At 43.4% G+C, this 22,176-nt stretch overlaps 6 protein-coding genes across 15 annotated transcripts; 3 read left to right on the top strand and 3 right to left on the bottom strand.

Annotated features, from left to right (window-relative positions):
* Window positions 1–3,574: 3,574 nt before the first annotated feature.
* Window positions 3,575–7,310, bottom strand: tmem208 (transmembrane protein 208). 3 transcript variants are annotated; one of them, XM_061759804.1, is made up of 6 exons: window positions 7,160–7,310; window positions 6,847–6,942; window positions 6,627–6,686; window positions 6,411–6,547; window positions 5,146–5,230; window positions 3,575–5,015 (listed from the first exon to the last, which is right to left on the bottom strand). In XM_061759804.1, the coding sequence occupies exons 1-6, from the start codon at window positions 7,163–7,165 to the stop codon at window positions 4,878–4,880; spliced, it is 522 nt and encodes a 173-aa protein (XP_061615788.1). In that variant the 5' UTR covers window positions 7,166–7,310; the 3' UTR covers window positions 3,575–4,877. The 3 variants fall into 3 exon arrangements, with proteins under 3 accessions (XP_061615788.1, XP_061615795.1, XP_061615804.1); XM_061759811.1 differs by lacking the exon at window positions 6,847–6,942 and having other exon boundaries at window positions 7,160–7,299; XM_061759820.1 differs by lacking the exons at window positions 6,627–6,686; window positions 6,847–6,942 and having other exon boundaries at window positions 7,160–7,299.
* A 62-nt stretch (window positions 7,311–7,372) lies between these two features.
* Window positions 7,373–10,775, top strand: LOC133470862 (zinc transporter ZIP1-like). 3 transcript variants are annotated; one of them, XM_061759793.1, is made up of 3 exons: window positions 7,373–7,486; window positions 7,758–7,888; window positions 8,416–10,489. In XM_061759793.1, the coding sequence occupies exons 1-3, from the start codon at window positions 7,471–7,473 to the stop codon at window positions 8,800–8,802; spliced, it is 534 nt and encodes a 177-aa protein (XP_061615777.1). In that variant the 5' UTR covers window positions 7,373–7,470; the 3' UTR covers window positions 8,803–10,489. The 3 variants fall into 3 exon arrangements, with proteins under 3 accessions (XP_061615777.1, XP_061615758.1, XP_061615767.1); XM_061759783.1 differs by lacking the exon at window positions 7,373–7,486 and adding an exon at window positions 10,646–10,775 and having other exon boundaries at window positions 7,572–7,888; window positions 8,416–8,736; XM_061759774.1 differs by lacking the exon at window positions 7,373–7,486 and having other exon boundaries at window positions 7,571–7,888.
* Window positions 10,776–10,830: 55 nt separating this feature from the next.
* LOC133470910 (transmembrane protein 208-like) lies at window positions 10,831–12,328 on the bottom strand. Of its 4 annotated transcripts, none has more exons than XM_061759878.1 (5): window positions 12,173–12,327; window positions 11,860–11,955; window positions 11,640–11,699; window positions 11,424–11,560; window positions 10,831–10,970 (listed from the first exon to the last, which is right to left on the bottom strand). In XM_061759878.1, exons 1-5 carry the CDS (start codon window positions 12,176–12,178, stop codon window positions 10,949–10,951), a joined length of 321 nt encoding a protein of 106 aa, XP_061615862.1. In that variant the 5' UTR covers window positions 12,179–12,327; the 3' UTR covers window positions 10,831–10,948. The 4 variants fall into 4 exon arrangements, with proteins under 4 accessions (XP_061615862.1, XP_061615844.1, XP_061615853.1 ...); XM_061759860.1 differs by having other exon boundaries at window positions 10,898–10,997; window positions 12,173–12,328; XM_061759869.1 differs by having other exon boundaries at window positions 10,920–11,059.
* Window positions 12,329–12,428: 100 nt separating this feature from the next.
* Window positions 12,429–14,480, top strand: LOC133470905 (zinc transporter ZIP1-like). Its single transcript, XM_061759846.1, has 3 exons — window positions 12,429–12,499; window positions 12,772–12,902; window positions 13,431–14,480. Exons 1-3 carry the CDS (start codon window positions 12,484–12,486, stop codon window positions 13,692–13,694), a joined length of 411 nt encoding a protein of 136 aa, XP_061615830.1. The 5' UTR covers window positions 12,429–12,483; the 3' UTR covers window positions 13,695–14,480.
* Window positions 14,481–14,629: 149 nt separating this feature from the next.
* LOC133470930 (transmembrane protein 208-like) lies at window positions 14,630–17,309 on the bottom strand. 3 transcript variants are annotated; one of them, XM_061759915.1, is made up of 5 exons: window positions 17,142–17,309; window positions 16,829–16,924; window positions 16,609–16,668; window positions 16,393–16,529; window positions 14,630–16,095 (listed from the first exon to the last, which is right to left on the bottom strand). In XM_061759915.1, exons 1-5 carry the CDS (start codon window positions 17,145–17,147, stop codon window positions 16,086–16,088), a joined length of 309 nt encoding a protein of 102 aa, XP_061615899.1. In that variant the 5' UTR covers window positions 17,148–17,309; the 3' UTR covers window positions 14,630–16,085. The 3 variants fall into 3 exon arrangements, with proteins under 3 accessions (XP_061615899.1, XP_061615883.1, XP_061615890.1); XM_061759899.1 differs by having other exon boundaries at window positions 14,630–16,044; XM_061759906.1 differs by having other exon boundaries at window positions 14,630–15,955.
* A 39-nt stretch (window positions 17,310–17,348) lies between these two features.
* Window positions 17,349–20,560, top strand: LOC133470898 (zinc transporter ZIP1-like). The gene is made up of 3 exons (XM_061759833.1): window positions 17,349–17,468; window positions 17,741–17,871; window positions 18,400–20,560. The coding sequence occupies exons 1-3, from the start codon at window positions 17,453–17,455 to the stop codon at window positions 18,661–18,663; spliced, it is 411 nt and encodes a 136-aa protein (XP_061615817.1). The 5' UTR covers window positions 17,349–17,452; the 3' UTR covers window positions 18,664–20,560.
* Window positions 20,561–22,176: the final 1,616 nt, after the last annotated feature.

Here is a 22,176-nt window from a genome sequence, read left to right as displayed (position 1 = left end):
TCATGTGTGGGGAGTAGCTGGACCCAAGAGTAGGCGGAGGTAGATGTAAAATGATGAACAGTTTATTGAGGAAAGGTTATGGAGGTGGTCCTGGATGTGTTGGCAGGCGGCGGAATGGAAAAGTGGCAGGCAGTGGACAGAGCAGGCGGCTGGCTGGGTGGCAGGAATGAGGTGGGTCAGGAACACAGAGGAGCACTGGGAACGAGGAGACACAAGAGTTAACAAATAATTGAGGAGTTAAGTGGCTTACTTGAGTAAGGTGGGCCGTGGTACCGCTAGGAGAGGCTGCAATACTTTGGCGAGGATTTCCTGGAACAGGTAGGCTTAAATACCGGTGGTGATGAGGCTAATTGGAGACAGGTGCTGAAAACAAAGAGGTGAGGGCGGAGAGAGAGAGGACGCAAAGCGCCCTCCAGGCTACTATAATGGAACTGCAGAGCAGTATATGACAGTACCCCCCTCTGCCTCCTGGCCTCCTGCCAGGCTTCCCCAGGTGAGACGCGTAGAAGTCATCCAAAAGGGTATGATCGAGTGTAAGCTTCCAGGAAATCCAAGACCGCTCCTCCGGCCCATACCCTTCCCAGTCGACCAGGTACTGGAACCCTCTCGCCCTAGGCCACACGTCGAGGATACGCGACACCGTGAAGGCCGGATGGTCTCCAATAGTCCGGGGGGGTCGAGGGGGCTCAGGCGCTAGTGGAGACAGGCTTCAGCAAGGAGATGTGGAATGTGGGATGAATCTTTAGGGATTGTGGAAATTTTAACTGGACGGAAGTGGGATTAATGATCTTGGTGATGGGAAAAGGACCAATGAAGCGTGGAATGATTTTACGGGACTCTGAAGGAGAAGGTCGTGGGAAGAGAGGCAGACGGATTGACCCACCTTGTATTCGGGCGTCGGGGAGCGAAGACGGTCTGCGAGCTGCTTGTTGCGCGCCGCGGACCGGTTCCTTCCGCCTGGACTCTCTGGAGGTGATCTTGTATGGAGGGAAGTGCCACCGCCTGCTCCTGTAGGTCCAACAGTGGAGGTTGGAAACCGTAGAAAGCCATGAATCGGGACATACCGGTAGCGGAGCTGGTGAGGGAATGTCAGGGTTATTTTAACCAACACGTTCACACCAAGGAAGGAGACAGAAATAAAAATCACAACTTGAGTTATGTAACTTTGCAAAGTGAGAGCAGCGACAAGAACAAGCACCGCACTTATCTCTCCCAACTCCTCTGAGATGCCTGTGCTTGCGCAGCTCTTTTTATTAAGGCTTGAGTAGGTGGTATCACATTCCATGACCTTTTAAGGAATTGTTTGTTATCAAGATGTGGTCAGTGCCTGGAGGTGTAGGGGTTTGTGCCTTGTGGAATCTGCATTGTAGTACTTTTCCAAACTGCTCGTTTGCAGTGAACAAGGGTAATATCATCTTAATGCAGTTACAGCAACAATGTGTTTTTATGCGATAATAGATTTAAAAAAATTCCATCGGGGAATTATGAGCGTATTCAATCCATGGGAGGAAGGAACTCCACGAGGAGGGGTTGCGGCCGGCCACACAGCGGAGTGCCGATTCCAGGGATTGGTTGGCCCGAACCGTCTGGCCGTTGGTCTGCGGGTGATACCCCGAGGATAAGCTGGCTGCTGCGCCCACCACGTTGCAGAATTCCTTCCAGACCCGAGAGGAAAACTGGGGACCTCGATCGGAGACTATGTCGATGGGGATACCATGGAGATTGAAGACATGTAAGACAAGGAGGTTAGCAGTTTCCAGGGCGGAAGGGAGTTTGGGGAGGGGCACATAATGGACACACTTGGAAAAACGATCGATGATTGTGAGAATAACCGTGTTACCTTCTGAGGGGGGCAGGCCGGTAACAAAATCCATGGCAATGTGAGACCAAGGGCGGCTGGGAACTGGCAAGGGGCGCAGCAGGCCAGCTGGAGGTCGGTGAGAAGACTTCCCTCGGGCGCAGACGGAGCAGGCTTGAACGAACTCTCGGGTGTCTTTGATGAGGCTGGGCCACCAGAAGTGCTGTTGAATGAACTGTGTAGTACGGGTGATGCCAGGGTGACAAGTTAATTTTGTGTTGTGGGCCCACTGTAAGATTTCCGAACGTGCTGAATCTGCATCTTGCTACAGAAGCTGGCTCATTTACCGGTCGATCTATGTTCACCTACACAGCTCGTGACCGAAAGAACAAGATCCCGGATACAAGCGGCCGAAATGAGTTTCCTCCGCAGGGTGTCCGGGCTCTCCCTTAGAGATAGGGTGAAAAGCTCGGTCATCAGGGAGGTGCTCAGAGTAGAGCCGCTGCTCCTCCACATTAAGAGGAACCAGATGAGGTGGCTGGAGCAGCTGATTAGGATGCCTCTTGGATGCCTCCCTGGTGAGGTGTTCCGGACACGTCCCACCGGGAGGAGACCCCGGGGACGACCCAGGAAATGCTGGAGAGACTACGTCTCGCGGCTGGCCTGGGAACGCATCGGGATCCCTCCAGAAGAGTTGGATGAAGTGGCTGGGGAGAGGGAAGTCTGGGCGTCCCTGCTAAAGCTACTGCCCACGCGCCCGGACCTCAGATAAGCGGTCGAAAATGGATGGATGGACTTGTGTACTATAAACTGAGGACTGTATCCATCCATCCATCCATCCATTTTCTGCACTGCTTATCCTCACTAGGGTCGCGGGCGTGCTGGAGCCCATCCCAGCTCAAAATTATTTTCTCGCATTTTAGAGAAAAGTTAAAACATCAATGACCTCTAGGGGGGCATTCAAGGATTGGCCACTGACAAAAGTTTAGGTCAGATCAACATTACAACATGACAGAAATAATGGGTGCTAACTTACTGTAATTCAATTACTTTATTGCGATTAAATTACTTTAATATCCATCAATCCACTTTCTGAGCCGCTTATCCTCACAGGGGTCGCGGGAGTGCTGGAGCCTATACTTTAATATTTATATATTTATTTTTTATATTTTATATACTGTTAATGACATGCTTACTCTAACTTTCTCACTGTCCCGGCTATATGGACGGGTGTTGTCCAGAGTTTGCATCCGTTTGGTTTTTCCTTTTTTTTTTCCCCCACGCTGCATTGCTTGAAAGCGGCATGCTCCTCCTTGTGTACATTCTTCAGGTGCCCTATCAAATTTGTGTTGAAGCATTTCGACGGCGCTCCCTTCAACGTATGTCAGTTGTGCACAGACTGCAAATAACGTACGGGTTGTTTGTCTGAGACACCGCAAAATAGTCCCACACCGATGACGTGTTTTTTAACCGACAAGATTGAACATTTTTTTATTGGCCGTCAAATAGTTACAGTACTGTGCCACTAGACACGTGACAAGGCTAAAAATAACTGCTTCCTGTGTTTTCAGCCAGAACATAACATTTTTCTTTCACTCACAATTTGGTCAGCGTATAAATAACTATGAGATTGACTAGATTTACATTGCCGTGAAAACGTATCGGCCCCATTCTCAAATTCTTACTTTTGTTTTTGCAGTTTCCCCACTTTCATGTTTAAGATCGTCAAACAAATGTTAATACCAGACAAGGATAACCAAAGTGAACACAAAATGCTGTTTTTAAATGATTTTATTTATTAAGGGGAAAAAAATATTCAAAGCTACCTGGGCCTGTGTGAAAAAGTAATTGCCTCGAGTTGTCGCCCTTGTTAAATTAATTAACTGTGGCTAAACAAATTTTTTGGAAAGCTTCCTTTTCATTGACCACACCCAAGCCTGATTACCTCCAGGCCTGTTCATTCAGGAAATAACTGAAATAGTACCTCTCTGACAAAATGAAATCAACAAGATCTAAAAAATCTGAAACAAAATGCCACGATCCAAAGAATTTTCAGAACAGAGGAGAAATAAAGTAATTGACATCTGTTAGTCTGGAAAGAGTTACAAATCCTTTTCTAAAGCTTTTGAACTCCAGCGAAACACATGCTCTGCAAATGGAGAAAATATGGAACAATGGTGAACCTTCCCAGGAGTGGCCGGCCTACAAAAAGTACCCCAAGAACACAGGGATGACTCATCCAGGAGGTTTCAAAGGAACCCAGGACAATCATTGGAAATGTAAAAATCATCATCGGGGGGTCGTGTGGGTGTCCTGATGAAAAATGTTCAGTGTGTCGTTCAACTACGTGAGCAGCAACTTTAATATCCATTTGTCAACGGGAGTCTGCTGAGCGCGATCACACAATTCGCACACGCCAATTACCGCCACTGACTGTACGTAACAACAAATAACCACGCACATGAACAGCTATGGACAATTTAGTCTTCAGTGAACTTAACATGCATGGTTTTGGAATGTGAGATGAAGCCGGAGTGCCCAGAGAAAAATCACACAAGCACAGAAACAACATACTGGAACGCCGAAGTTGAGATTCAAACCCCGAAAACCTCTCAACTGTGAGGCGGGCGTGCCAACCCATAATCCAATGTGCTGTCCTGCCATTGCAGGATAAACAACATAAAAACAATGGATTCAGTTGCATTACTGGACTTTGTAACTCACAAACAATAGCAACGTTAAATATTGTCTCATTTTTAATTAAAAAATAAAAATACATCAAGACAAAAACATCCCTGCAGTGTAACATGACTGAGCTCATTTTCATCACTATGGGCTGGATGTTAAGTGCAGCACTTAATGAAACTGTGCGGTGCTAACAGGACAATGACAACTTTACATGAGGTCGAGGCAAGTGTCATTGAAGTAAACTGGATTGCATGCAGGAAGAAAACAAACATGGAAATAGTGGACATGATCAGATTTGGGTTTAATTAAACAACAATATTTTTTCTATGTAATAATTTAGGATTACAATTGATCGTGTGTATAAAAAAAATACTTCGTTTGCTCTGCAGCATCAAAATCTCTTCATCTGTCGACGCTCTTGTCTTCTCTGCTTCTTCTCGTTCACTTCCTCCGGTGCTGACGGGCTCTCTGCGGAAAACCAGGGGCCCAGAATGTTCACCCACAGCAGGTGAGCAGCACGAGCCGGCGCCTGGCAAACAAACAAAACACCGCTGTGTCTTTTTAAAAGAAGGACTTGAATCATGCGCATTGGATAGAGAGCAAAAAGATGAGTGATAAAAACATTGATCAGGAGCAACTCATAATACTGGGACTCTTACCAGCAGCCAGAGATACCAGAAATATGAAGAGATGCAGCTTAGCACTTGGACGAACACTGTGAGCAGGATGACGTCCTTCAGGTGCCTGGTAGGCAAAGAAAAGCTCTTGAATGTCACTGAAAAAACTACACACACACACAAATATACAGTACACACACACACAGTGCCATGAAAAAGTATTGGCCCCCTTCTCAAATTCTTAGATTTTTGCATAGTTTCCCCACTTTGTTTAAGATCATCAAACAAATGTAAATATCAGACAAATATAACCAAGTGAACTTAAAATGTTTTTAAACAGTGATTTCATTTATTAATGAAAAAACATTATCCAAAGTAACCTGGCCCTTTGTGAAAACATAATAACCCCTAAACATCAAAACTCGTTGGGCCATCCTCAGCAGCAACAACTGAAACCAAGGGTTTTCTATAACTGGTGATGAGTCCACATCTCTGCGGATTCAAGTCTGGACTTTGACTAGGACACTCCAAAACCTTCATTTTGTTTTTTAACCCATTCAGAAGTTGACTTGCTGGTGTGTTTTGGATCTTTATCCTGCTTCAGTATCCAAGTGCGCTTCAGCTTGAGGTCACAAACTGATCGATGACGGAACATTCTCCTTCAAGATTTTATGGTAAAGACCAGAATTCATGGTTCCATTAATCACAGCATGTTGTCCAGGTCCTGAAGGAGCAAAGCATGCCAAGGCCATCGCACTACCACCACCATGTTTGAATGTTGGGATGATGTTCTTTTTCTGAAATGCACCACTCTTCCATGTTTTATCCATGTGAGGATAATGGCTGTCCCTATGGTTCGCTGGAATTCTAAAGCTTTCGAAACGGCTTTTGTAACATTTTCCACACTGACAGATATCAATTACTTTATTTTTCAACTGTTTTCCAGATGATGTTTGGAAGACACAATATTAGGTACAGCTGTCCAATCTAATATAATCTAATACAAGAGCTGTTATTAAGTATGTTTTTTTGAAGAAATTATGTTTGGTTTTGATTGACACTGAGAGGTACTAACTGAACAATAGGTTTTTTATTGTATTTTATTTGCAGTTTGCACAATCAATAACATCCAATCAGAACTGTTTTTTGTGTTTTTTCTTCCTGTTGAGTCAAATACGGTAAACAAGGACAAACTAAACTAACAAACTAACACATTATTATTATTATTATGAGGTCAATTAAAAACTGAGCTTTAATGTTAAACATATGCTCTGGGTTCTTGTTGTTAATGTGGTCTGATCACTTACTCTGCCATTCCCTGCTCCATGTTTAAGTCTATTCCTCCGTCAAGGAGACTTCCATCGTCAGCGAACACTGGTTTGGCCATCGTGGACATGGAGCGGTAACTCCCAACATACACAGCAAGCGCAAACGCTAATAACAGCTACATAGAGACGAGAAAACAAAACACCAACTGAAGCGTTTTCCCACAAATCCATTCAGCATTTAAATATAACACTCACCCATGTCCCAAAACTAGATGAATTGTAGAAGATCAAAAGATTTACAGCAGCATATATGGCCTGTGTAAGATCATTAATTAAAGTTAGAGAAGTTCCAAAACTGACAAATAAACTGCTGGAAAAAGAAAAAGCTTGTCATCTTACATTATGCATTTAGCTGACTTTTATTATACATGTTCATGTTCAGATTTAATAGCACACATGCAGGATTCCTGCTTACATTAGCTCCCAGGATGACTCTTGTATAGAATTTGAGGGTTGCCTCATTCTCCTCGAGAATCTGCTTCTTTCCCTTAGTACCAACTTTGCCTTTAGGCTGCAAGAAGGGGGGAATATATATACAAAATGATATACTAGAAATACATTTGTTTAAATTATACATTAATTACAGTCATTTGAGAACATGACACAGTAACCTCAATAAAAACTGCTGAGTGTTATTTCACTCCATGGTCCAAATGTGGACAGCTAAAGCTTCAGTCAGACAGTTGGGTCAGTGAACGCCATAATAGTGCATGTGTGTGAAACCTCACCGCCATTAGCTCTCAGAGAGATACTTCCGGTCGCTTCCACTGTGTCCCTTTGAACACTTTGTCTTCAAACCCACCTCCGCTACGTTTACGTTACCGCATCCGACAAAATTGTGACGGGTAAAATTCTTGTAACACATCAGCGTTCGATTCGTCTAAGATCCAACATGTCCGGCGCGTTAAATAGTCGTCATCACCGTCTGTGAAACTTGAAATGTGGTGCGAGTGTACCCTCTGGTGGCCATTTTACAATTACTGTAACTTGCAGTCGTGCCAGAAAGACTCCAATTGAACTTAAATTTGCCGTATCATTTATGATTACGACCCAAGGTGATTTTTAAACATTTCCAACACTTTCCAAGACTAAAAAAAATAAAATAATTATATATATTTTTTAAATTAAGCACCTTATTCGAGTGGCTGGTTAATCGACATACAAAGGGAGATGGCGTGTTTAGCCTGAATCGTACTTTGACGTCACCGCCATATTGGATGTGAAAAAGTGGAACGATCGAGAAGATGCGTCGTTCATGTGCGGCGTGGAGATGTGCCAACAAAAGTAAAGTAAATTATATATATATTAATATCTTTACATTTTCAGAGACTCACCGCACAGTTCTGAGTCTGATAAGTTGCTTCGCCGGTGGAGTTTTACTGGCAGCATGTTTGCTCGATATCATTCCCGATTACCTGGCGGACATCAACACTGTGCTGGACTCTAACATGATTGAGGTAAACCTCCACACACCTATTGACTCCTCTCTACCTCGCACCACTGTGATATGTAGATTAAAAAAAAAAAAAATCACTGATTTAAGGGAGCTTGCTGTAATGCTGTATTGTGGCTGTGCATGATTTTCATCTAAAAGCGGGATTATTTTATTTCATAATAACAATAAAAGGGCCGCACAGTGAACTAGGTTAGCAGGTCTGCGTCACAGTTCTGAGCTTCTGGGTTTGATCTCACCAACCAGGCTTCCTGTGTGGAGTTTGCCATGTTCTCCCTGTGTTTGTATGAGTTTCCTTACTCTGGCGTCCCACAACATTCTATAAACATGCATGTAAAGTACATTGATGACTCTAAATAGATGTGAATGTGAATGGTTGTTGTCCCCTACAAGCAAACTGTCCATGGTGTACCCCGCCTCTCGCACAAGTTAGCTGGGATAGGATACAAAGGGTTGGGCACATTTTCAATAGCAGCAATAGTTTGTTATTGTGATATACCACTGATTATTACCATTGTTCTTGCCACATAGGTCAACTTCCCACTTCCTGAGTTCATCATGGCTGTCGGCTTCTTCACAGTCCTCATATTGGAGAGGATGGTTCTGAACTGTCGGGAGATGGGAGGGACCGTGGATGAGAGGGCACCTCTTATACAGGACATGAGGAACGGCCACGCCCACGCCCACGTCCATGGCTCCACCGCGAGTCCGGATCTGGAGAGCAGCGGCCACCACGTCCATGTTGACTTTCAGGCCCACTCGCCTTTTCGCTCCTTCATGCTTTTCCACTCGTTGTCGCTCCATTCGGTTTTTGAAGGGCTTGCTATCGGCCTGCAGAACACTGACTCGAAGGTAAGAAAAAAGGCAGCGCTTCATCTGATACTGGATCATCTCGAGGTTACAGAAAATACTTTATAGCTAGCAATTTTCTCTCAAATTCTGTTTTGTTACACTTTTCCAGTCTTGCCCAACACCTTGGTGCATTGCTTATACATTATACTGTACATCATGAGTGCCAGTGCTGTCTTGCAAAGTTGCAGTGTATAATCTATAGCAAAGCTAAGCAAAGTATGGCAGGTGGGCCATTTACAGCCTGCTCCATTCTTTAATCCGGTCCATGAAGCATTTACATCAAGGGTTCACCAACTGACAGCAGGTTCTTGGGTACTGATTTATGTAAAGGGCCACCAGTTTGATACACACTTTTGAAATAACATTTAGTCAAATCAACTTGAATTATATGTTGTCGTTAACAATTAATGACCTTTGTCTACTCTCCAGCAGTAATTCTCAACTGGTGGGGAAGGACCCAAAAGTGGGTCGCGGAGCCATTTTGGGTGGGTCGCAGAGAGCTAGTAAAAAGTTACATTGGTCGTGTTCGTATTTGGATTTTTATTATTTTTTTTCTGACCATGTTAATGATCTCTTAAAATAGTTCTAAACAATGATTTAATAAGGTAGGATGAAAATCAATGCGCAACACTTTATTTTCAAATGATCACTTTTACCACATTCCTATCACAATCACAACCAGCCTTGTTTACTAATAAATGCGTAGAAATGTTTGCCCTCTGCGCACAAGTTAAGTGTATACGAGAAATCACCATCAGATTCATGTCCCATGCGTACCGGACAATTTTCTTCGCATGTTAATGAATCAGAATTCCTTCTACTGTACAAGACGGGCTCGTGCCCGCAACTTGCAATCTGCCCCATTCCCCTACATATAAAAAAACATCCGTCTGACGCACCTCAGCCAATGCGGGAGGTTTAACTCGCAAAAGATGGCTGATCCAAACGTTTCATAACGTTTTTAATCTTTATCCTATGTTCAAGAAGTTGGTATCATCAGAAAGATTGCACAGCAACCAAGAACATATAGCCTAATAATCATGTTAATCATTTAATGAATTCCGAATAGAGATTATGGAGGTCTGAGAATAAGCAAACACTGCATATGTTGTTAAAATACATGGTGAGAAATACATACAGAATCAGAATCAGAATCATCTTTATTTGCCAAGTATGTCCAAAACATACAAGGAATTTGTCTCCGGTAGTTGGAGCCGCTCTAGTACAACAGACAGTCAATTGACAGAACACTTTGGAGACATAAAGACATTGACAAAAAACAATTGTGCAAAAAGATGCAGAGTCCTCTAGCACTTAGAGCAGTTCGAATGACTAATATTGCAATAGTCCGGTGCAATGACCATTGTGCAAAGGGCGCCGAGACTTCAAGGAGTGTATGCGGTTTAAAGTGACGAGTAGTGCGATAATCTGGGACAATGTTGGTTGTGCAAATGTTACAGATACTCCTCAATCAGTGTGCAAATGGAGCAGATGCTACTCTGGCATGAGTGGCCAGTATATGCAAATAGTGCAGCACGGCGAGACAACTACAGTGAGTGCACGAGTAATACATAATTGGCCCCACAGAAATGTGACAACGAACTCAAGTCAAAAAATTACCAGCTTGTTGTAATGGAATTATAGGTTAGCTGTTTAAGAAGTTGATTGCAAGAGGGACGAAGCTGTTGGAATGTCTACTAGTTCTAGTTTGCATTGATCGGTAGCGCCTACCTGAGGGAAGGAGCTGGAAGAGCTGGTGACCGGGGTGCGGAGGGTCAGAGAGGATTTTGCACGCCCTTGTCTTAGTTCTGGCAGCGTGCAAGTCCTCAATGGTGGGTAGGGGGGGTACCGACAATCCTTTCAGCAGTTTTGATTGTCCGTTGCAGTCGGAGTTTGTCCTTTTTTGTAGCAGCACCAAACCAGACTGTGATGGAAGAACACAGGACTGATTCGATGACCGCTGTGTAGAACTGCCTCAGCAGCTCCCGTGGCAGGCCGTGCTTTCTCAGAAGCCGCAGGAAGTACATCCTCTGCTGGGCCTTTTTGAGGACGGAGTTGATGTTGGTCGCCCACTTCAGGTCCTGAGAGACTGTAATTCCGAGCAACTTGAAGGTCTCGACGGTTGACACAAGGCAGCTGGACAACGTGAGGGGGAGCTGTGGCGAAGGATGCCTCCTGAAGTCCACGATCCTCTCGACAGTCTGGAACGTGTTCAGCTCCAGCCGCTCCACTTCCTGTCGATATGCAGACTCGTCACCGTCCTTGATGAGGCCGATGACAGTGGTGTCATCTGCAAACTTCAGGAGTTTGACAGTCGGGTGCGCTGAGGTGCAGTCGTTCGTGTATTAGGTACAGCTGTCCAATCTAATATAATCTAATACAAGAGCTGTTATTAAGTATGTTTTTTTGAAGAAATTATGTTTGGTTTTGATTGACACTGAGAGGTACTAACTGAACAATAGGTTTATTATTGTATTTTATTTGTAGTTTGCACAATCAATAACATCCAATCAGAACTGTTTTTTGTGTTTTTTCTTCCTGTTGAGTCAAATAGGGTAAACAAGGACAAACTAAACTAACAAACTAACACATTATTATTATTATTATTATGAGGTCAATTAAAAACTGAGCTTTAATGTTAAACATATGCTCTGGATTCTTGTTGTTAATGTGGTCTGATCACTTACTCTGCCATTCCCTGCTCCATGTTTAAGTCTATTCCTCCGTCAAGGAGACTTCCATCGTCAGCGAACACTGGTTTGGCCATCGTGGACATGGAGCGGTAACTCCCAACATACACAGCAAGCGCAAACGCTAATAACAGCTACATAGAGACGAGAAAACAAAACACCAACTGAAGCGTTTTCCCACAAATCCATTCAGCATTTAAATATAACACTCACCCATGTCCCAAAACTAGATGAATTGTAGAAGATCAAAAGATTTACAGCAGCATATATGGCCTGTGTAAGATCATTAATTACAGTTAGAGAAGTTCCAAAACTGACAAATAAACTGCTGGAAAAAGAAAAAGCTTGTCATCTTACACTATGCATTTAGCTGACTTTTATTATACACGTTCATGTTCAGATTTAATAGCACACATGCAGGATTCATGCTTACATTAGCTCCCAGGATGACTCTTGTATAGAATTTGAGGGTTGCCTCATTCTCCTCGAGAATCTGCTTCTTTCCCTTAGTACCAACTTTGCCTTTAGGCTGCAAGAAGGGGGGAATATATATACAAAATGATATACTAGAAATACATTTGTTTAAATTATACATTAATTACAGTCATTTGAGAACATGACACAGTAACCTCAATAAAAACTGCTGAGTGTTATTTCACTCCATGGTCCAAATGTGGACAGCTAAAGCTTCAGTCAGACAGTTGGGTCAGTGAACGCCATAATAGTGCATGTGTGTGAAACCTCACCGCCATTAGCTGTCAGAGAGATACTTCCGGTCGTTTTCACTGTGTCCCTTTGAACACTTTGTCTTCAAACCCACCTCCGCTACGTTTACGTTACCGCATCCGACAAAATTGTGACGGGTAAAATTCTTGTAACACATCAGCGTTCGATTCGTCTAAGACCCAACATGTCCGGCGCGTTAAATAGTCGTCATCACCGTCTGTGAAACTTGAAATGTGGTGCGAGCGTACCCTCTGGTGGCCATTTTACAATTACTGTAACTTGCAGTCGTGCCAGAAAGACTCCAATTGAACTTAAATTTGCCGTATCATTTATGATTACGACCCAAGGTGATTTTTAAACATTTCCAACACTTTCCAAGACTAAAAAAAAAAAAAAAAATTATATATATTTTTTAAATTAAGCACCTTATTCGAGTGGCTGGTTAATCGACATACAAAGGGAGATGGCGTGTTTAGCCTGAATCGTACTTTGACGTCACCGCCATATTGGATGTGAAAAAGTGGAACGATCGAGAAGATGCGTCGTTCATGTGCGGCGTGGAGATGTGCCAACAAAAGTAAAGTAAATTATATATATATTAATATCTTTACATTTTCAGAGACTCACCGCACAGTTCTGAGTCTGATAAGTTGCTTCGCCGGTGGAGTTTTACTGGCAGCATGTTTGCTCGATATCATTCCCGATTACCTGGCGGACATCAACACTGTGCTGGACTCTAACATGATTGAGGTAAACCTCCACACACCTATTGACTCCTCTCTACCTCGCACCACTGTGATATGTAGATTAAAAAAAAAAAAAAATCACTGATTTAAGGGAGCTTGCTGTAATGCTGTATTGTGGCTGTGCATGATTTTCATCTAAAAGCGGGATTATTTTATTTCATAATAACAATAAAAGGGCCGCACAGTGAACTAGGTTAGCAGGTCTGCGTCACAGTTCTGAGCTTCTGGGTTTGATCTCAGCAACCGGCCTTCCTGTGTGGAGTTTGCCATGTTCTCCCTGTGTTTGTATGAGTTTCCTTACTCTGGCGTCCCACAACATTCTATAAACATGCATGTAAAGTACATTGATGACTCTAAATAGATGTGAATGTGAATGGTTGTTGTCCCCTACAAGCAAACTGTCCATGGTGTACCCCGCCTCTCGCACAAGTTAGCTGGGATAGGATACAAAGGGTTGGGCACATTTTCAATAGCAGCAATAGTTTGTTATTGTGATATACCACTGATTATTACCATTGTTCTTGCCACATAGGTCAACTTCCCACTTCCTGAGTTCATCATGGCTGTCGGCTTCTTCACAGTCCTCATATTGGAGAGGATGGTTCTGAACTGTCGGGAGATGGGAGGGACCGTGGATGAGAGGGCACCTCTTATACAGGACATGAGGAACGGCCACGCCCACGCCCACGTCCATGGCTCCACCGCGAGTCCGGATCTGGAGAGCAGCGGCCACCACGTCCATGTTGACTTTCAGGCCCACTCGCCTTTTCGCTCCTTCATGCTTATCCTCTCGTAGGTAAGAAAAAAGGCAGCGCTTCATCTGATACTGGATCATCTCGAGGTTACAGAAAATACTTTATAGCTAGCAATTTTCTCTCAAATTCTGTTTTGTTACACTTTTCCAGTCTTGCCCAACACCTTGGTGCATTGCTTATACATTATACTGTACATCATGAGTGCCAGTGCTGTCTTGCAAAGTTGCAGTGTATAATCTATAGCAAAGCTAAGCAAAGTATGGCAGGTGGGCCATTTACAGCCTGCTCCATTCTTTAATCCGGTCCATGAAGCATTTACATCAAGGGTTCACCAACTGACAGCAGGTTCTTGGGTACTGATTTATGTAAAGGGCCACCAGTTTGATACACACTTTTGAAATAACACATTTAGTCAAATCAACTTGAATTATATGTTGTCGTTAACAATTAATGACCTTTGTCTACTCTACAGCAGTAATTCTCAACTGGTGGGGAAGGACCCAAAAGTGGGTCGCGGAGCCATTTTGGGTGGGTCGCAGAGAGCTAGTAAAAAGTTACATTGGTCGTGTTCATATTTGGATTTTTATTATTTTTTTTCTGACCATGTTAATGATCTCTTAAAATAGTTCTAAACAATGATTTAATAAGGTAGGATGAAAATCAATGCGCAACACTTTATTTTCAAATGATCACTTTTACCACATTCCTATCACAATCACAACCAGCCTTGTTTACTAATAAATGCGTAGAAATGTTTGCCCTCTGCGCACAAGTTAAGTGTATACGAGAAATCACCATCAGATTCATGTCCCATGCGTACCGGACAATTTTCTTCGCATGTTAATGAATCAGAATTCCTTCTACTGTACAAGACGGGCTCGTGCCCGCAACTTGCAATCTGCCCCATTCCCCTACATGTAAAAAAACATCCGTCTGACGCACCTCAGCCAATGCGGGAGGTTTAACTCGCAAAAGATGGCTGATCCAAACGTTTTTAATCTTTATCCTATGTTCAAGAAGTTGGTATCATCAGAAAGATTGCACAGCAACCAACAACATATAGCCTAATAATCATGTTAATCATTTAATGAATTCCGAATAGAGATTATGGAACAAAACATACATATACCTATACAAAAACAATTTGAGGTCTGAGAATAAGCAAACACTGCATATGTTGTTAAAATACATGGTGAGAAATACATACAGAATCAGAATCAGAATCATCTTTATTTGCCAAGTATGTCCAAAACACACAAGGAATTTGTCTCCGGTAGTTGGAGCCGCTCTAGTACAACAGACAGTCAATTTACAGAACACTTTGGAGACATAAAGACATTGACAAAAAACAATTGTGCAAAAAGATGCAGAGTCCTCTAGCACTTAGAGCAGTTCGAATGACTAATATTGCAATAGTCCGGTGCAATGACCATTGTGCAAAGGGCGCCGAGACTTCAAGGAGTGTATGCGGTTTAAAGTGACGAGTAGTGCGATAATCTGGGACAATGTTGGTTGTGCAAATGTTACAGATACTCCTCAATCAGTGTGCAAATGGAGCAGATGCTACTCTGGCATGAGTGGCCAGTATATGCAAATAGTGCAGCACGGCGAGACAACTACAGTGAGTGCACGAGTAATACATAATTGGCCCCACAGAAATGTGACAACGAACTCAAGTCAAAAAATTACCAGCTTGTTGTAATGGAATTATAGGTTAGCTGTTTAAGAAGTTGATTGCAAGAGGGACGAAGCTGTTGGAATGTCTACTAGTTCTAGTTTGCATTGATCGGTAGCGCCTACCTGAGGGAAGGAGCTGGAAGAGCTGGTGACCGGGGTGCGGAGGGTCAGAGAGGATTTTGCACGCCCTTGTCTTAGTTCTGGCAGCGTGCAAGTCCTCAGTGGTGGGTAGGGGGGTACCGACAATCCTTTCAGCAGTTTTGATTGTCCGTTGCAGTCGGAGTTTGTCCTTTTTTGTAGCAGCACCAAACCAGACTGTGATGGAAGAACACAGGACTGATTCGATGACCGCTGTGTAGAACTGCCTCAGCAGCTCCCGTGGCAGGCCGTGCTTTCTCAGAAGCCGCAGGAAGTACATCCTCTGCTGGGCCTTTTTGAGGACGGAGTTGATGTTGGTCGCCCACTTCAGGTCCTGAGAGACTGTAATTCCGAGCAACTTGAAGGTCTCGACGGTTGACACAAGGCAGCTGGACAACGTGAGGGGCAGCTGTGGCGAAGGATGCCTCCTGAAGTCCACGATCCTCTCGACAGTCTTGAACGTGTTCAGCTCCAGCCGCTCCACTTCCTGTCGATATGCAGACTCGTCACCGTCCTTGATGAGGCCGATGACAGTGGTGTCATCTGCAAACTTCAGGAGTTTGACAGTCGGGTGCGCTGAGGTGCAGTCGTTCGTGTATTAGGTACAGCTGTCCAATCTAATATAATCTAATACAAGAGCTGTTATTAAGTATGTTTTTTTGAAGAAATTATGTTTGGTTTTGATTGACACTGAGAGGTACTAACTGAACAATAGGTTTTTTATTGTATTTTATTTGCAGTTTGCACAATCAATAACATCCAATCAGAACTGTTTTTTGTGTTTTTTCTTCCTGTTGAGTCAAATAGGGTAAAAAAGGACAAACTAACACATTATTATTATTATTATGAGGTCAATTAAAAACTGAGCTTTAATGTTAAACATATGCTCTGGATTCTTGTTGTTAATGTGGTCTGATCACTTACTCTGCCATTCCCTGCTCCATGTTTAAGTCTATTCCTCCGTCAAGGAGACTTCCATCGTCAGCGAACACTGGTTTGGCCATCGTGGACATGGAGCGGTAACTCCCAACATACACAGCAAGCGCAAACGCTAATAACAGCTACATAGAGACGAGAAAACAAAACATCAACTGAAGCGTTTTCCCACAAATCCATTCAGCATTTAAATATAACACTCACCCATGTCCCAAAACTAGATGAATTGTAGAAGATCAAAAGATTTACAGCAGCATATATGGCCTGTGTAAGATCATTAATTACAGTTAGAGAAGTTCCAAAACTGACAAATAAACTGCTTGAAAAAGAAAAAGCTTGTCATCTTACATTATGCATTTAGCTGACTTTTATTATACATGTTCATGTTCAGATTTAATAGCACACATGCAGGATTCATGCTTACATTAGCTCCCAGGATGACTCTTGTATAGAATTTGAGGGTTGCCTCATTCTCCTCGAGAATCTGCTTCTTTCCCTTAGTACCAACTTTGCCTTTAGGCTGCAAGAAGGGGGGAATATATATACAAAATGATATACTAGAAATACATTTGTTTAAATTATACATTAATTACAGTCATTTGAGAACATGACACAGTAACCTCAATAAAAACTGCTGAGTGTTATTTCACTCCATGGTCCAAATGTGGACAGCTAAAGCTTCAGTCAGACAGTTGGGTCAGTGAACGCCATAATAGTGCATGTGTGTGAAACCTCACCGCCATTCGCTCTCAGAGAGATACTTCCGGTCGCTTCCACTGTGTCCCTTTGAACACTTTGTCTTCAAACCCACCTCCGCTACGTTTACGTTACCGCATCCGACAAAATTGTGACGGGTAAAATTCTTGTAACACATCAGCGTTCGATTCGTCTAAGACCCAACATGTCCGGCGCGTTAAATAGTCGTCATCACCGTCTGTGAAACTTGAAATGTGGTGCGAGTGTACCCTCTGGTGGCCATTTTACAATTACTGTAACTTGCAGTCGTGCCAGAAAGACTCCAATTGAACTTAAATTTGCCGTATCATTTATGATTACGACCCAAGGTGATTTTTAAACATTTCCAACACTTTCCAAGACAAAAAAAAAATAAATAATTATATATATTTTTTAAATTAAGCACCTTATTCGAGTGGCTGGTTAATCGACATACAAAGGGAGATGGCGTGTTTAGCCTGAATCGTACTTTGACGTCACCGCCATATTGGATGTGAAAAAGTGGAACGATCGAGAAGATGCGTCGTTCATGTGCGGCGTGGAGATGTGCCAACAAAAGTAAAGTAAATATATATATATATTAATATCTTTACATTTTCAGAGACTCACCGCACAGTTCTGAGTCTGATAAATTGCTTCGCCGGTGGAGTTTTACTGGCAGCATGTTTGCTCGATATCATTCCCGATTACCTGGCGGACATCAACACTGTGCTGGACTCTAACATGATTGAGGTAAACCTCCACACACCTATTGACTCCTCTCTACCTCGCACCACTGTGATATGTAGATTAAAAAAAAAAAAAAATCACTGATTTAAGGGAGCTTGCTGTAATGCTGTATTGTGGCTGTGCATGACTTTCATCTAAAAGCGGGATTATTTTATTTCATAATAACAATAAAAGGGCCGCACAGTGAACTAGGTTAGCAGGTCTGCGTCACAGTTCTGAGCTTCTGGGTTTGATCTCAGCAACCGGCCTTCCTGTGTGGAGTTTGCCATGTTCTCCCTGTGTTTGTATGAGTTTCCTTACTCTGGCGTCCCACAACATTCTATAAACATGCATGTAAAGTACATTGATGACTCTAAATAGATGTGAATGTGAATGGTTGTTGTCCCCTACAAGCAAACTGTCCATGGTGTACCCCGCCTCTCGCACAAGTTAGCTGGGATAGGATACAGAGGGTTGGGCACATTTTCAATAGCAGCAATAGTTTGTTATTGTGATATACCACTGATTATTACCATTGTTCTTGCCACATAGGTCAACTTCCCACTTCCTGAGTTCATCATGGCTGTCGGCTTCTTCACAGTCCTCATATTGGAGAGGATGGTTCTGAACTGTCGGGAGATGGGAGGGACCGTGGATGAGAGGGCACCTCTTATACAGGACATGAGGAACGGCCACGCCCACGCCCACGTCCATGGCTCCACCGCGAGTCCGGATCTGGAGAGCAGCGGCCACCACGTCCATGTTGACTTTCAGGCCCACTCGCCTTTTCGCTCCTTCATGCTTATCCTCTCGTAGGTAAGAAAAAAGGCAGCGCTTCATCTGATACTGGATCATCTCGAGGTTACAGAAAATACTTTATAGCTAGCAATTTTCTCTCAAATTCTGTTTTGTTACACTTTTCCAGTCTTGCCCAACACCTTGGTGCATTGCTTATACATTATACTGTACATCATGAGTGCCAGTGCTGTCTTGCAAAGTTGCAGTGTATAATCTATAGCAAAGCTAAGCAAAGTATGGCAGGTGGGCCATTTACAGCCTGCTCCATTCTTTAATCCGGTCCATGAAGCATTTACATCAAGGGTTCACCAACTGACAGCAGCTTCTTGGGTACTGATTTATGTAAAGGGCCACCAGTTTGATACACACTTTTGAAATAACACATTTAGTCAAATCAACTTGAATTATATGTTGTCGTTAACAATTAATGACCTTTGTCTACAGCAGTAATTCTCAACTGGTGGGGAAGGACCCAAAAGTGGGTCGCGGAGCCATTTTGGGTGGGTCGCAGAGAGCTAGTAAAAAGTTACATTGGTCGTGTTCGTATTTGGATTTTTATTTTTTTTTTTCTGATCATGTTAATGATCTCTTAAAATAGTTCTAAACAATGATTTAATAAGGTAGGATGAAAATCAATGCGCAACACTTTATTTTCAAATGATCACTTTTACCACATTCCTATCACAATCACAATCAGCCTTGTTTACTAATAAATGCGTAGAAATGTTCGCCCTCTGCGCACAAGTTAAGTGTATACGAGAAATCCCCATCAGATTCATGTCCCATGCGTACCGGCCAATTTTCTTCGCATGTTAATGAATCCGAATTCCTTCTACTGTACAAGACGGGCTCGTGCCCGCAACTTGCAATCTGCCCCATTCCCCTACATATAAAAAAACATCCGTCTGACGCACCTCAGCCAATGCGGGAGGTTTAACTCGCAAAAGATGGCTGATCCAAACGTTTCATAACGTTTTTAATCTTTATCCTATGTTCAAGAAGTTGGTATCATCAGAAAGATTGCACAGCAACCAAGAACATATAGCCTAATAATCATGTTAATCATTTAATGAATTCCGAATAGAGATTATGGAGGTCTGAGAATAAGCAAACACTGCATATGTTGTTAAAATACATGGTGAGAAATACATACAGAATCAGAATCAGAATCATCTTTATTTGCCAAGTATGTCCAAAACATACAAGGAATTTGTCTCCGGTAGTTGGAGCCGCTCTAGTACAACAGACAGTCAATTTACAGAACACTTTGGAGACATAAAGACATTGACAAAAAACAATTGTGCAAAAAGATGCAGAGTCCTCTAGCACTTAGAGCAGTTCGAATGACTTAATATTGCAATAGTCCGGTGCAATGACCATTGTGCAAAGGGCGCCGAGACTTCAAGGAGTGTATGCGGTTTAAAGTGACGAGTAGTGCGATAATCTGGGACAATGTTGGTTGTGCAAATGTTACAGATACTCCTCAATCAGTGTGCAAATGGAGCAGATGCTACTCTGGCATGAGTGGCCAGTATATGCAAATAGTGCAGCACGGCGAGACAACTACAGTGAGTGTACGAGTAATACATAATTGGCCCCACAGAAATGTGACAACGAACTCAAGTCAAAAAATTACCAGCTTGTTGTAATGGAATTATAGGTTCGCTGTTTAAGAAGTTGATTGCAAGAGGGAAGAAGCTGTTGGAATGTCTACTAGTTCTAGTTTGCATTGATCGGTAGCGCCTACCTGAGGGAAGGAGCTGGAAAAGCTGGTGACCGGGGTGCGGAGGGTCAGAGAGGATTTTGCACGCCCTTGTCTTAGTTCTGGCAGCGTGCAAGTCCTCAATGGTGGGTAGGGGGGTACCGACAATCCTTTCAGCAGTTTTGATTGTCCGTTGCAGTCGGAGTTTGTCCTTTTTTGTAGCAGCACCAAACCAGACTGTGATGGAAGAACACAGGACTGATTCGATGACCGCTGTGTAGAACTGCCTCAGCAGCTCCCGTGGCAGGCCGTGCTTTCTCAGAAGCCGCAGGAAGTACATCCTCTGCTGGGCCTTTTTGAGGACGGAGTTGATGTTGGTCGCCCACTTCAGGTCCTGAGACACTGTAATTCCGAGCAACTTGAAGGTCTCGACGGTTGACACAAGGCAGCTGGACAACGTGAGGGGCAGCTGTGGCGAAGGATGCCTCCTGAAGTCCACGATCCTCTCGACAGTCTCGAACGTGTTCAGCTCCAGGTTGTGTCGGCCGCACCACAGCTCCAGCCGCTCCACTTCCTGTCGATATGCAGACTCGTCACCGTCCTTGATGAGGCCGATGACAGTGGTGTCATCTGCAAACTTCAGGAGTTTGACAGTCGGGTGCGCTGAGGTGCAGTCGTTCGTGTATTAGGTACAGCTGTCCAATCTAATATAATCTAATACAAGAGCTGTTATTAAGTATGTTTTTTTGAAGAAATTATGTTTGGTTTTGATTGACACTGAGAGGTACTAACTGAACAATAGGTTTTTTATTGTATTTTATTTGCAGTTTGCACAATCAATAACATCCAATCAGAACTGTTTTTTGTGTTTTTTCTTCCTGTTGAGTCAAATAGGGTAAACAAGGACAAACTAAACTAACAAACTAACACATTATTATTATTATTATTATTATTATTCTTTTCCTTTCGGCTTGTCCCGTTAGGGGTCGCCACAGCGTGTCATCCTTTTCCATGAGAGCCTATCTCCTGCATCCTCCTCTTGAACACCAACTGCCATCATGTCTTCCCTCACGACATCCATCAACCTTCTCTTTGGTCTTCCTCTAGCTCTCTTGCCTGGCAGCTCCATCCTCATCATCCTTCTACCAATATACTCACTCTCTCTCCTCTGGACGTGTCCAAACCATTGAAGTCTGCTCTCTCTAACTTTGTCTCCAAAACATCGAACCTTGGCTGTCCCTCTGATGAGCTCATTTCTAATTTTATCCAAGGTGGTCACTCCTAGAGCGAACTACAACATCTTCATTTCCGCCACCTCCAGCTCTGCTTCCTGTTGTCTCTTCAGTGCCACTGTCTCTAATCCGTACATCATGGCTGGCCTCACCACTGTTTTATAAACTTTGCCCTTCATCCTAGCAGAGACTCTTCTGTCACATAACACACCTGACACCTTCCTCCACCCGTTCCAACCTGCTTGGACCCGTTTCTTCACTTCCTGACCACACTCACCATTGCTCTGGACGGTTGACCCCAAGTATTTAAAGTCCTCTACCCTTGCCATCTCTTCTCCCTGTAGCCTCATTCTTCCCCCACCACCCCTCTCATTCATGCACATATATTCTGTTTTACTTCGGCTAATCTTCATTCCTCTTCTTTCCAGTGCATGCCTCCATCTTTCTAACTGTTCCTCCAGCTGCTCCCTGCTTTCACTGCAGATCACAATGTCATCTGCAAACATCATGGTCCACGGGGATTCCAGTCTAACCTCATCTGTCAGCCTATCCATCACCACTGCAAAAAGGAAGGGGCTCAGGGCTGATCCCTGATGC

The sequence above is a fragment of the Phyllopteryx taeniolatus genome, chromosome 2 (genome assembly GCF_024500385.1).
Source record: "Phyllopteryx taeniolatus isolate TA_2022b chromosome 2, UOR_Ptae_1.2, whole genome shotgun sequence".
NCBI classification, from domain to species: Eukaryota; Metazoa; Chordata; class Actinopteri; order Syngnathiformes; family Syngnathidae; genus Phyllopteryx; species Phyllopteryx taeniolatus.
The sequence above is the reverse complement of the archived record's forward strand: the minus strand, read 5'-3'. Positions and strand labels throughout refer to the sequence as shown.